We start from the raw sequence: 12,443 nt of genomic DNA on the forward strand, positions 1-12,443 counted from the left end.
TACTTAATGTTAATCGAATAAAAGTTTTGAACTGAACTGAATTAAGAATTGGAGATAAAATACTCAAAATGCTGCTAAAATCTTGTGTAAATATTTATTAAAATGTCATGCATCTTCGATATTATTTTCCAAGTTACAATGTTTTTGTTGTGTCCATGCACAATTTAATGTATTTTACATATCTCCTATTTGCAAAGCACAATTTAATGTATTTTATATACCTCCTGTTTGTAATGATTTTAATTAATCAACAATAAAGACTCCATTCATCATTCATCAGGAACATCTCCTAACATTATATGAGCAACCCACCATCTTGGAGAGGGCTGGCAATATGTCGTGTCCATGTCCCCTTTGTTAAAATCATGGTGCCCACCAGGTAGATGAAGAAGCCTGAGCTTGACGTTGCTTGACCAGCACTTCATTTCCCATTCCCATGGCCACCATCCATGCCCACTAGTCTGACTAGCTGATCAACTCCCCTTGAGGTGGCCGCAAGCTTGGAGACACTAGGATGGTTGAATTGCTCGGCTGCTCGGCTGCTCGGCTGCTCGGCTGTTCGGCTGCTCGGCTGCTCAGCAGCATGCAAAACAGGAGTGTCCCGTGCAGGTAAGAGCGGTGAGGCGGGGTGGAAGAAGGGGGGGGGAGAAAAATATTTTTTTGTCTTCATTTTTCCTTCATCACGTCTGTCAAGCCCCCCTAAACCACCCCACAGCTCTTACCTGCATTGGACGCTCCAAGTCTCAACCGGCATGACTCGCGGGTTAGGGGGCACGCGGAGAGGGGAGCTTGCGGGGGGGGGTTTAATTTCAAATAAAAACGTGCCTTCGCCGGCCCGGACCCGCGTCATCGGTCCAGCAGCCTCGCTCCCCTAAGCCAATCACAATGGCAGCATTGTGATTGGTTAGGAGGCCGACCTCACAGAAAATGGAGAGTGCGCATGACTGGTTTGGTCGGCCCCAGAGGGCCTACTAAACAGCGCCCGCAACAGTGGACAAGCCTCTCCTCCCCTGCCCTAGAGCAGGCCAGCCCCCAAACAAACCTTTCTGCTTTCTTGCAGTGTAAGAAGCAGAAACATAAAATGGTATTTACAATACCATTTTATGTTTCTGCTTCTCGCACTGCGAGAAAGCAGTGGGGCGACGCTCCTCCACACACATAGAGGAGCCGCCCCTGCGTTCTCCTGCCTCTTTAGCCCCTACGGGGCATCTGGAATGTTGGTGGATCTGTTTTCAGCAGTTACAACACCATCCTACACCTCCTGTCCTTTATTTCACTCTTGTTGTTTCCTGTTCATACCTGCTATCAGCCTTGTCGCTGTTTTACACTGTTTCACTTCCTCTGTCCCTCTCTCGTTTCTGCCTTTTTCTCTTGCTTTTGGGTCAAAGTCAGATTATGACAAATGCATCCTGGTTATCAAAAAACGAAGGTTGGTGACCTCCACCTTCAACCAGTGGTGCACATGTTTGTACCTAGGGCACCTGTGTACTACATGGATGATGACATTTATCGACTTGATATAGACTGTATCAGAAAATTGTTACAATGGGATTTTCACTGTAATTAGTATACAGTTTACCTTCTACATACACAGTTTCTATGCCTTGATGTAGTCGCCAAGTTGTAAAACGTGTAAAGTAATAATACTTCGAAGCACGTGCATGCACACCGGGCGTGGTCGTAAAGTAGGTCGTACCAGCGACCCCTTTATTGTTAAAACATTTCCACGGACACATCTTTGTCGTGGGTGTACCAGCGCCGCGCTGTTTTGACAGCCAGAGGGGGCCACAGAAGTGAGCCTGTGTTCTGATCCTCGTGAAAAAGATTGCTCCCTACTTCTCACTTTGCATTTCCCTTCCTGATTGGCTCCGGCGGGGGTGGGCGTGGCCTAGAGGCAGCGCGTGCAACCTAAGTCTTCGGTGACGCTCAGTGCTTCTTCTGAGTTTGGGGGTAGTAAAGATTCCGGGGTCCGTCGGTGGTGCGCGTGCGAGGAGCGCACAGGGCTCGGGCGGTGTCTGTAGTCGGGGGTGGTCCAACAGCTATGTTCAGGTCGGTACTTGGCGAAGGGACCGCACTTTTCCCACACAATGTCCCCGTCGGCTCTGCAGGTGGTCGGGCGTGAGCGGCCACACAGGTTTCCCGAGGGAGACGCTTAGCTGCTGCTCCAGCCGCCACCCCAGCTCCACGGGCCGCGCTGTGGACTATGAAGCACCATGGCGTGGTGTGACCGCGGGATCCAGATGCTGCTGACCACCGTGGGGGCCTTCGCCGCCTTCAGTCTCATGACCATAGCCATAGGCACCGACTACTGGCTCTACTCCCGCGCGCACATCTGCAACGGGACCAACATCACCCTGGACGACATGCCCAAGAAGACCAAAGGGGACCTGACCCACTCGGGGCTCTGGCGGATCTGCTGCATAGAAGGTAAGGCAGGCTGCTGCGTGCCCGAGGGGTCGGGCTGTGCAGCGGGCTGGGCGCTTTACTTCATCCAGGTGGGCAAGTGTCACCCGGGTGGGCGCTTCACTTCCTCCAGATGGGCAAGTGCCACCCGGGTGGAGACTATTTCATCCAGACGAGTCTGTTGGGTGGGCACTTTACTTCATCCACACAGGTAGCTGCCGAGGGGGTGGGCACTTTATTTCATCCACAGGGGCTTGTGTCAGCGAAGTGGGCACTTTACTTCATCCAGATGGGCAAGTGTCACCCGGTGGGCACTTTACTTTATCCAGATTGGCAGGCGTCACCCAGGTGGCGACTATTTCATCTAGACGGGCTAGTGCCAGTAGGGTGGGCACTTTATTGTATCCTCACGGGTAGCTGCCGAGGGGGTGGGCGCTTTATTTCATCCACCGGGGGGTTGTGTCAGCGGAGTGGGCACTTTACTTCATCCAGATAGGCCAGCGCCAGCGGGGTGGGCACTTTACTTCATCCATATGGGCCAGTGCCAGCAGGGTGGGGACTTTACTTAATCTACATGGGCCAGTGCCAGCCGGATGGATACTTTACTTCATCCACACAGACACTGGCCTGCTGGGTGGGCACTTTACTTCATCAAGATGGGCCATTGCCGGGGGGTGGGCACTTTACTTCATCCAGATGGGCCAGTGAAAGCAATGTGAACAAACAACACTTTATCTAGGGCGAGTCCAGGCAAACGGTTCGAACACCTTCCTTTCTATAGAAAGACAGATCGGAGCATCCAGATGTGTCAAAGCCAGCGGTCTGAACACATTGCTCCTCCAGATAGGTCAGTGAAAATGGCTTGAGCACAGTACTTTTCCAGATGTGTAATTTGCAACGGTTTGAGAACAATATTTCTCTAGAAAAGTAGCTGTCTAAACAACTTATTTGCTGCAGATAGACATACAGCAGGTCTATTTTTTTGCCCAGATTGCCCAGAGGTTCCAGATCGGACACGACATGTCCAAATCTGACAGAGGTCCCGTTTTGAATACTTAACTTCCTGATTGCCCATATGTAGGCTCATTTGGGCCACCAGGTGGGTTGGTGTTATCAGTCTGAGAGCTGACGTGGTGTGCCCAGACTACCTGCTCCTCGTTGATTTCAGCTTCTCCTTACAGCGGTGACTGGTTTATGGTGCTGCCTGCGCAGAAAGGCGAGGGTGGAGGAGGGAATAAGTGTGAGAGAGAGAGAGGTGGGCACAATATGAGACATGGAAGTATTGCCCATGTCATTCTTTGCGCACGTGGTCACCAGGGCGCAGGTGCTTTATCTGGAGGTGTGGAGACCGGTGAAGGGCCGCTTGTCTGATCCAACCACAGTCCACAGATCGTGTTGTCAGTCCACGGACACGCTCCATACTCGGGCCTCAGGGTGCTAGCCTCGAGGTGATCACGAGGATGATGACAGTGGTCGTGTTTTCACTGTGCGGCAGCCAGGAAGCTCCTGTCTGGGGCTTTGGACAACTCGTTGACCCCGTGGTGACTTAGTGCACAAGGGCGAGAGCAGATACGAAGTGTCCGCTAGTGAAATCCGAAGCCTGGCCGGATTTGACGCGCCCCGGCACGGACAACCTGCCAGGGGCAGTGGCACTGAGAGTGTGGCGAGAGAGCTGGCTTCAGGGCCATAGAGCAGGAAGACGCGGGGCACGCGAGGTGCGTGTGATGGGTGAGGGAGGGGTGGGTGGGTGGGTGCACAGGGTCATGGGCGCAGCAGCGGAGCATGGTAGTGTTAGCTGGAGATGCTGGTGACGGCGGCTGGGTGGCTTATAAAGATCCTTCAGTTTGAGGCAGGAGTCGCCCGTACGGCCCCAGCACGGCTCCTGGGTGTAGCCAGGAGTGGCTCTCTCCGTAGCACGGGCTTGAATACCTTTACTGTACGCCCCAGACCGGTTGCAACGAGGAGTTGCCTGGGGCTCAGGGTAGGAAGTGGTGCGCTCAGCAGGTGGTCGCAAGTTTGCATCAGTTGCAGTCATTCGGGGACACGGTGAAAAAATGCCCGTGGACGGAGCTGCTGTATGTTGGTGCTGCAGACTGCCGCGCTCTGGTAGAAGTACCCGTGTTTCCAGGGGTGGCTTCTCTCGCCCGGAGCATTTATGGTGCTTTCTGCAGGTTGGCGCCTCCTCCTTCTCTCCTGGAGTCGGTCGTGTTTTCGGCCAGCCGTGCATTGAAAGTGTATTGAGTGCATTTCCGAAATACATCGAGCGTTCGGTTCGGGGTTATACTTCTGACCGTAGGGCAGCCCCAAAGCTGTTGTGGATGTGAGTCGTGCTGTGAACCGCCGTGCTGTGCAGAAGTGTAAGCCTACCAGTCTCGCCACTAAGTATCGAGCATGTTTTGTGGAGTGTTAGGAGCGGATCGCGGCTGTTGCATGCGTTGCTGTGATTTGTGGCGGGATAGGAGTCACGCCCACCTAAGGTTTCCTCCTGCAGCTATTGATGTTCTGTTTAACAGACCCCGGAGACGTGTCAGTATGCCTATCCGGTCCTGAGAGCAGAACACCGGTCTGAACTGGCCGGAGTCAGACAGACCTGCACCTCCGGATCTCCGCGAGATTGCTCTCAGGTGGCGCTCCTTCTACTTTGTATTTGATGTTGTTGTTGCTAGGCAACCAGCATCTCTGAGATCACCATGGGAACCTGACAGTGTATTACACATAGCCCCGCCAGGCCAGAGTCTGAACCTCTGCTCGAGCACCCGGAAGATGCTTCTCCTTCAGCTGATGAATCTTTTATCTTTAGTGGTTGACTCGTTTTCAGGCACCTTCCCTCTCACGCTAGTTTGATTTTTGTATTACTCACATTTCACAAATACTAACAACGTTTACGAGTGCAAATCAGGAAGGAATAAGGGAAACGCATGATGGAGCGTGTTCACCGATACAACAGTCTCAATTAAATCTGACGCTGGGATTATTTCAGAATAGGGGCACTGAACACCATGACATTAATTTGAAACTTGTACATTCACAACTGCTAAGTGATGCGAGGCTGGGGCGGTGCATTTCCCGCCCCCCTCCCCACTCCCAGCTCCACCTGTGAAGATGTTATTCAGAGGAAAGCATGAGTATGTGCCAGTATGAGCCACGCTGGGTGTGTGCTTTAATTAGTGTGTGCTAGTCTGCCTGTAGTCTACCTGTATGCGTGTGTGCCTGTTTGTACTTTAGTGGTTGTATACATGTCGATGTGCGTTTGTCTGATATTGTGCTTGTTTTTCTGTCCTTCGATGTGCCTCTTGGTTCGTCGTAGCTTGTGCGAAAGCCCGTGAGTCAGTTTAGTTAATTATTGTATACCCGTCTGCCTACGTTAGTCTTCTGTGCGTGATTGTGTATGCACTATGCATCTGTAAGAATCGGTGTTAATTTAACTGCGCGTCTCTGTGGTCGCGTGTGTGTCACTGTGCATGTTTGTTGTGTGTGCATTATTAGCCTATTTGTCTTGAGCAACATCACAAAACAAGCGGGCGATTAGCACCTGTGTGACTGTGCAGGCTGTAGTGAAATCTCTGAAGACAGGTACAGGACATCTGACTTTCATGAAGAAGCTAGTCGTTTGTTAATTCCCCAGGATGTTCTGATTTCCTCTGAAATTTGCTTTTTATATTTGCCGTCATTTCCAATTCCCCACAACGTAGCCTTGGTGGATAATCCCACAGCCGTGTTCTCATGCAAAGATCCCTGTGGTTGGTGAATTCGTGAAATGGTGGTTTCCTTTGAAGGGTGTTGTTTTCGGTCATTTCCTAGGGTGCCCTTTCAGCCTGCGGTCAGCGGCGCCTTGGGCTGCAGACCAGGCGAGCGCTGTCCAGCCCCAGGTGCTGAAGCTGCCTTGGGGCTGCGCGGGATCCTCCGAGGACCGACAAGGGCAGGGCTCAGAGGCGAGCTTTCTCGCCACTTCCCCGAAGGCTGTTTATGCCTCCGAATGGGGCTGTTTTATCCTTTCTGCACCGCTGCACTCGGCGTCTCATCTTCAGTCAGGCGTGCTGAGCGAGCGCAGCGAACACACATGAAGCTTGGATTTCACATGTTCTGGCTAATTTCACAGGACAGCCTCATCCCTGCAATAATGCGTGGAAGCAGAGGGGCACTCTTACACAATGAACTGTAAATGTCACAGCAGGACCTCCTCTGTCGGGGTCCGAGCTGAGCCTCCTCCATATGCACAAGTCCATCATCCCTGTGCAATGAGGGATGAGTGCAGGTGTTGAGCCCCCATATGCACACACCCCGCCCTGCATGGCTCAGCCTTGCACACTGAGGGTAGAATGCGGCCTTCACCCAGCCACAGTATGGACACACCACTGACACATGACCTTTAGCTTTGACCACACCCCGCCCTGCATGGCTCAGCCTTGCACACTGAGGGTAGACTGCGGCCTTCACCCAGCCACAGTATGGACACACCACTGACACATGACCTTTAGCTTTGCACACACCCCGCCCTGCATGGCTCAGCCTTGCACACTGAGGGTAGACTGCGGCCTGCGCCCAGCCACAGTATGGACACACCACACTGACACATGACCTTTAGCTTTGACCACACCCCGCCCTGCATGGCTCAGCCTTTCACACTGAGGGTAGACTGCGGCCTTCACCCAGCCACAGTATGGACACACCACTGACACATGACCTTTAGCTTTGACCACACCCCGCCCTGCATGGCTCAGCCTTTCACACTGAGGGTAGACTGCGGCCTGCGCCCAGCCACAGTGTGGACACACCACTGACACATGACCTTTAGCTTTGACCACACCCCGCCCTGCATGGCTCAGCCTTGCACACTGAGGGTAGAATGCGGCCTTCACCCAGCCACAGTATGGACACACCACTGACACATGACCTTTAGCTTTGACCACACCCCGCCCTGCATGGCTCAGCCTTGCACACTGAGGGTAGACTGCGGCCTTCACCCAGCCACAGTATGGACACACCACACTAACACATGACCTTTAGCTTTGCACACACCCCGCCCTGCATGGCTCAGCCTTTCACACTGAGGGTAGACTGCGACCTGCACCCAGCCACCGTATGGACACACCACTGACACATGACCTTTAGCTTTGCACACACCCCGCCCTGCATGGCTCAGCCTTGCACACTGAGGGTAGACTGCGGCCTTCACCCAGCCACCGTATGGACACACCACACTAACACATGACCTTTAGCTTTGCACACACCCCGCCCTGCATGGCTCAGCCTTGCACACTGAGGGTAGACTGCGGCCTGCGCCCAGCCACAGTATGGACACACCACACTGACACATGACCTTTAGCTTTGACCACACCCCGCCCTGCATGGCTCAGCCTTTCACACTGAGGGTAGACTGCGGCCTGCGCCCAGCCACAGTATGGACACACCACTGACACATGACCTTTAGCTTTGACCACACCCCGCCCTGCATGGCTCAGCCTTTCACACTGAGGGTAGACTGCGACCTGCACCCAGCCACCGTATGGACACACCACTGACACATGACCTTTAGCTTTGCACACACCCCGCCCTGCATGGCTCAGCCTTGCACACTGAGGGTAGACTGCGGCCTGCGCCCAGCCACAGTATGGACACACCACTGACACATGACCTTTAGCTTTGACCACACCCCGCCCTGCATGGCTCAGCCTTTCACACTGAGGGTAGACTGCGGCCTGCGCCCAGCCACAGTATGGACACACCACTGACACATGACCTTTAGCTTTGACCACACCCCGCCCTGCATGGCTCAGCCTTGCACACTGAGGGTAGACTGCGGCCTTCACCCAGCCACAGTATGGACACACCACTGACACATGACCTTTAGCTTTGACCACACCCCGCCCTGCATGGCTCAGCCTTTCACACTGAGGGTAGACTGCGACCTGCACCCAGCCACCGTATGGACACACCACTGACACATGACCTTTAGCTTTGCACACACCCCGCCCTGCATGGCTCAGCCTTGCACACTGAGGGTAGACTGCGGCCTTCACCCAGCCACCGTATGGACACACCACACTAACACATGACCTTTAGCTTTGCACACACCCCGCCCTGCATGGCTCAGCCTTTCACACTGAGGGTAGACTGCGGCCTGCGCCCAGCCACAGTATGGACACACCACTGACACATGACCTTTAGCTTTGACCACACCCCGCCCTGCATGGCTCAGCCTTTCACACTGAGGGTAGACTGCGACCTGCACCCAGCCACAGTATGGACACACCACTGACACATGACCTTTAGCTTTGCACACACCCCGCCCTGCATGGCTCAGCCTTGCACACTGAGGGTAGACTGCGACCTGCACCCAGCCACAGTATGGACACACCACTGACACATGACCTTTAGCTCTGGGTAGCATCGGTTGAGCGCAGGTCCTGACCTTTCACCAACCTGGGCAGTAGCCCCCAAGTGGACCCACGCCTCATCCCCACAACCAAAATAGTTTCTTGCATCTGTGTCATTTCCCTCAGTGCAGCAGCAGGATGTCAATAGTGGTGCCATAAAAAATGTAAATGTTGAGCGGATGTGTGATGTCAACAGTGAGGTCATCAGTGAGTCATCGGTGATGGCATCAGTGACATCTTGTGTGAGGTCTCGAGCAGTCTTACGGGGAGAGTTATGGTTCGCTTATTTGAATGTAACTAGCACATTTCAGTGGTTTGTAGATTTTGTCTTGTAAACGTGACTGGAGTTTTTAGTTTTAACATACTTTTTAGTTTTATGAGAAAAATACATTCTAACTGCATTCTCATACTCATTGTCAACATTGCCAATGCAATATTCATTTCATTTCAATACTTTATTGCGACCATTGCGGTCATAAAAGCACAGAGGTTAATAAAGAAAAAACAAGTAAAGATTTTGATAAAACTAAAGGCTGACAGCCAGTAACAACATAAGCCAAGAAATGGGACACAGAATACCAGTGGTTTCCAAATGGCAAGACAGTTTTGAGTTTGCTTTGAATGTTTTGTTTAAAAAAAAAATTAGAATAAAAGGTTAAGAACATTGTTAGAATAATTAAAAAAGATGTTTAAAAACGCTCCAGGTATTCACAAGTTAATAATACAATCACAACTGACTAAACATTAATTTCCAAAGAGTGCCTTCTTTCAGCCACATTACCTGCAGAAATTTCGAAATTGCAACCAGATACACTGGGTCCATGGCAGATTTAAGAATCCTAAAAAAGCTTGATAATCCCTAATGCCCAAATTCCTGCATAATTGAATTGTCCATTTGTGCCTAGCCTGCTTATAGGCAGGACAGAAAAAAAACATGAATTTCTGTTTCCTCTGTCACCCGACATCCGAGACAGAGATGGCAGGCCCCATCTATCCACTTATTAGTTGTTGCAAATAGTGGTAGGGTCCCATATCTAAATTGGAGGAATAACCTCCTTGAGGACAAATCGTTTACTGTGTCTAAAACCTGTTCAAATTGGTATTGGGCTTTAAAATTCATGAACCCATGCGTCAAAGTAGAACTACTGGTTGCTTGAATTAAACTATCCAAATTAAATTGCCTATTTTCTTTAGATAAGATTTTTTTTGTAGTGGCTGTGCATGACTCTTCCGGGGAATCCCAGAGATCCTCCCTGCCCATGGCACGGAAGGATTCCTTTACAAATGACAACCAAGGAATCCTGCTCACGGCTCCGTTTGACACTAATATAGCCTTGAGTTCCTGCCGGTATGGGCTCAACTCAGCCGTGCTCCATAGCCGTCGCCAGTACAGCAGGGGACGGCTCGAGATTAAGTCCACCACCGGGAGGATACCCAGGTCCATCCTAAGGGGTGTCAATGGGGTGTTTCTTGCGAGGGCCACAATACCGCTAAGGAACTTATTTTCAGTGATAGTCAAGTTAGCTAATTTGCTATGTCTCCAGAGTTCTGCGCCATACATAGAGGCAGGACGAACTTGAACCGTATACATTTCCAATGGCGGGCTAATTGCTTTTGAAACGCAACCTTTCTGGACCTTTCTTAAAGCCCCTATTGCCTGCGTGAGCTTCAAGTTAGCCCTATTAATTTGGGGGCCCCAAGCCATTTTGTCATTCTGTGTGATGCCTAGGTATTCAAAGATGTGAACTCTCTCTAAGGGAACAACATCCATTAGTGGGTGGGGATAGGTAGATGGTTTAGCATTGAAAACCATATATTTGGTTTTTACTAATGTTGACTAGCAGGTTTCTCCTTTTGCAGAACTGTGAGAATTCCCTCAGGACTCGCTGCATCCCCATGGGTGACTTGGAGAGGAGCAGAGTATCATCCGCAAACATTAGTGCGGGAAATTTGTGTGATGATATTTTAGGGGAGTCCAGGTCTTTTGCAAGGAGTAAATCTTCTATTAGTCCATTAAGGAAGAGGGAAAAGAGGGTCGGCGCGAGCACACAGACCTGCCTGACCCCCTTATCAACGGGGAAGGGAGATGTTAATTGAGCATCTTTGCCGTATCTCACCCTGGCATATGTGCCCTCGTGGAGGCGTTTCAGTTGGAGACAAAGATGGGGAGGTACCCCCATAGTCAATAGGATGCTCCATAACTGGTCCCTATCAACCATGTCGAACGCCGATTTCAAATCCACTAATGTGAGATATAGGCTCCCCTGTTCTAAAACCACATGCTTCCAATGTAACATCTGCAGCCGGAACAACTGGTCAACAGTTGACATCTTAGCTCTAAAACCCGCCTGGAGTGGAGTAAGTATATCATAGTCTTCCATCCAGTCCTGTAATCTCCCTAGTAATAGCCTCCCATAAAGTTTCTGAGAGACGTCAATGAGACTGATTGGCCTATAGTTTGTGGGTTCTAGTGGAGAACCCTATTTATGCATTGGGACAATTTCTGCGCCTGTCCAAGTCGGGGGTGCAAGAAGGCCATATTGAATAGCATTGAAAAGTGACAAAAGGTATGGGGCCCAAATCGTCTGCTCACTTTTGTACAAGTCGCCCGGTATTCTATCCAGTCCTGGGGCTTTATTGGACTGGAGTTTCTTTAGAGCAGACAATAATTCGACCATAGAGAATGGGGGGGCCTCGCGCAGAATTTGAAAATTAAGGTTACACACCGGAGCATGTTTAAAAGTTACATCTGAGTGGGAACTAGCATATAATTCCTTAAAATGGGAGAACCAAGCATCCTCACTAATGTTTGGGTCAAGCGAAGTTCTACCTTCCGCGTCTCCAAAATGAACCAAATTCCAGAATGTTTTACTGTCTTTTTGGTCCAAGGCCTTCCTGATCTCCAACTATCTTTCTAGTTCCGCCTCAGTTTTTGCCTCAAAGATTATTTTCTTGTAGGTCGCCCTCGCCTCCTTATACGCGAGGGATCAGTTCCTTTTAGGGTGGCCAACAAACTTAATTTCACTGCCTTACACTTTTTGGAATACCACGATTTCCTTGTGCGTCTTGGCTTATGATTAGAAGCACCGCTCTTGAAAAAGAAACCAGCCAATGTGACAGTTAATTCTTGGTGTAAAACACCTATTTCATTTTGGAAGCTGGGGTGAATTGTATTGGCCACGACAGCACTAGCTCTCTCCAAAACAGGTATAACGCTGGCATACATTTTTGCCATTGAATCCTCTGAGTGATTTAACTTAGCCCATCTGACTCTTCTCCCTCCTTCTACAATAACCAGATTGTTTTGGTGTGGCTCGGCAGTATCTCCTCTCGAGTCACCCCAATGGTAGAGCAGCTCAGTCACTAGGGGATTATGATCACTCTCACATTGTTCCCCTACCCTAAAGTCCCCAACAGCATGCCATAATTCTGTGCTAATCAAAATGTAGTCTATAACCATAGCCTGGTCAGCCCTCTTAAAAGTGGGTCGGCCAGGGTTGTCACCCAAGAACCTGCCATTACTGGCCCTTAGCGAAAAGCGCAGCGTTAGGGAAGTTAGCTGCATAATTAGAGGGGTCCACCTTTTGGTAGGATACATATTTGGGGCTGGAATTCCCCAGATAGCATCCTCCTCACTGGTAACTGGGTACAAAATTCCATTCA

General features: G+C 50.7%; 1 protein-coding gene across 1 annotated transcript in view; it reads left to right on the forward strand.

The window, feature by feature from the left end:
- Nucleotides 1–2,213: 2,213 nt before the first annotated feature.
- CACNG4 (calcium voltage-gated channel auxiliary subunit gamma 4) overlaps nt 2,214–12,443 on the forward strand; it is a 631,992-nt gene continuing 621,762 nt past the window's right edge. The window contains exon 1 of the mRNA XM_078654318.1: nt 2,214–2,427. Within this exon, the coding sequence (XP_078510444.1) occupies nt 2,214–2,427 (214 nt within the window). The remainder of the gene's footprint in view (nt 2,428–12,443) is intronic.

This window comes from Lissotriton helveticus, chromosome 7, assembly GCF_964261635.1.
Source record: "Lissotriton helveticus chromosome 7, aLisHel1.1, whole genome shotgun sequence".
Lineage (NCBI taxonomy): Eukaryota > Metazoa > Chordata > Amphibia > Caudata > Salamandridae > Lissotriton > Lissotriton helveticus.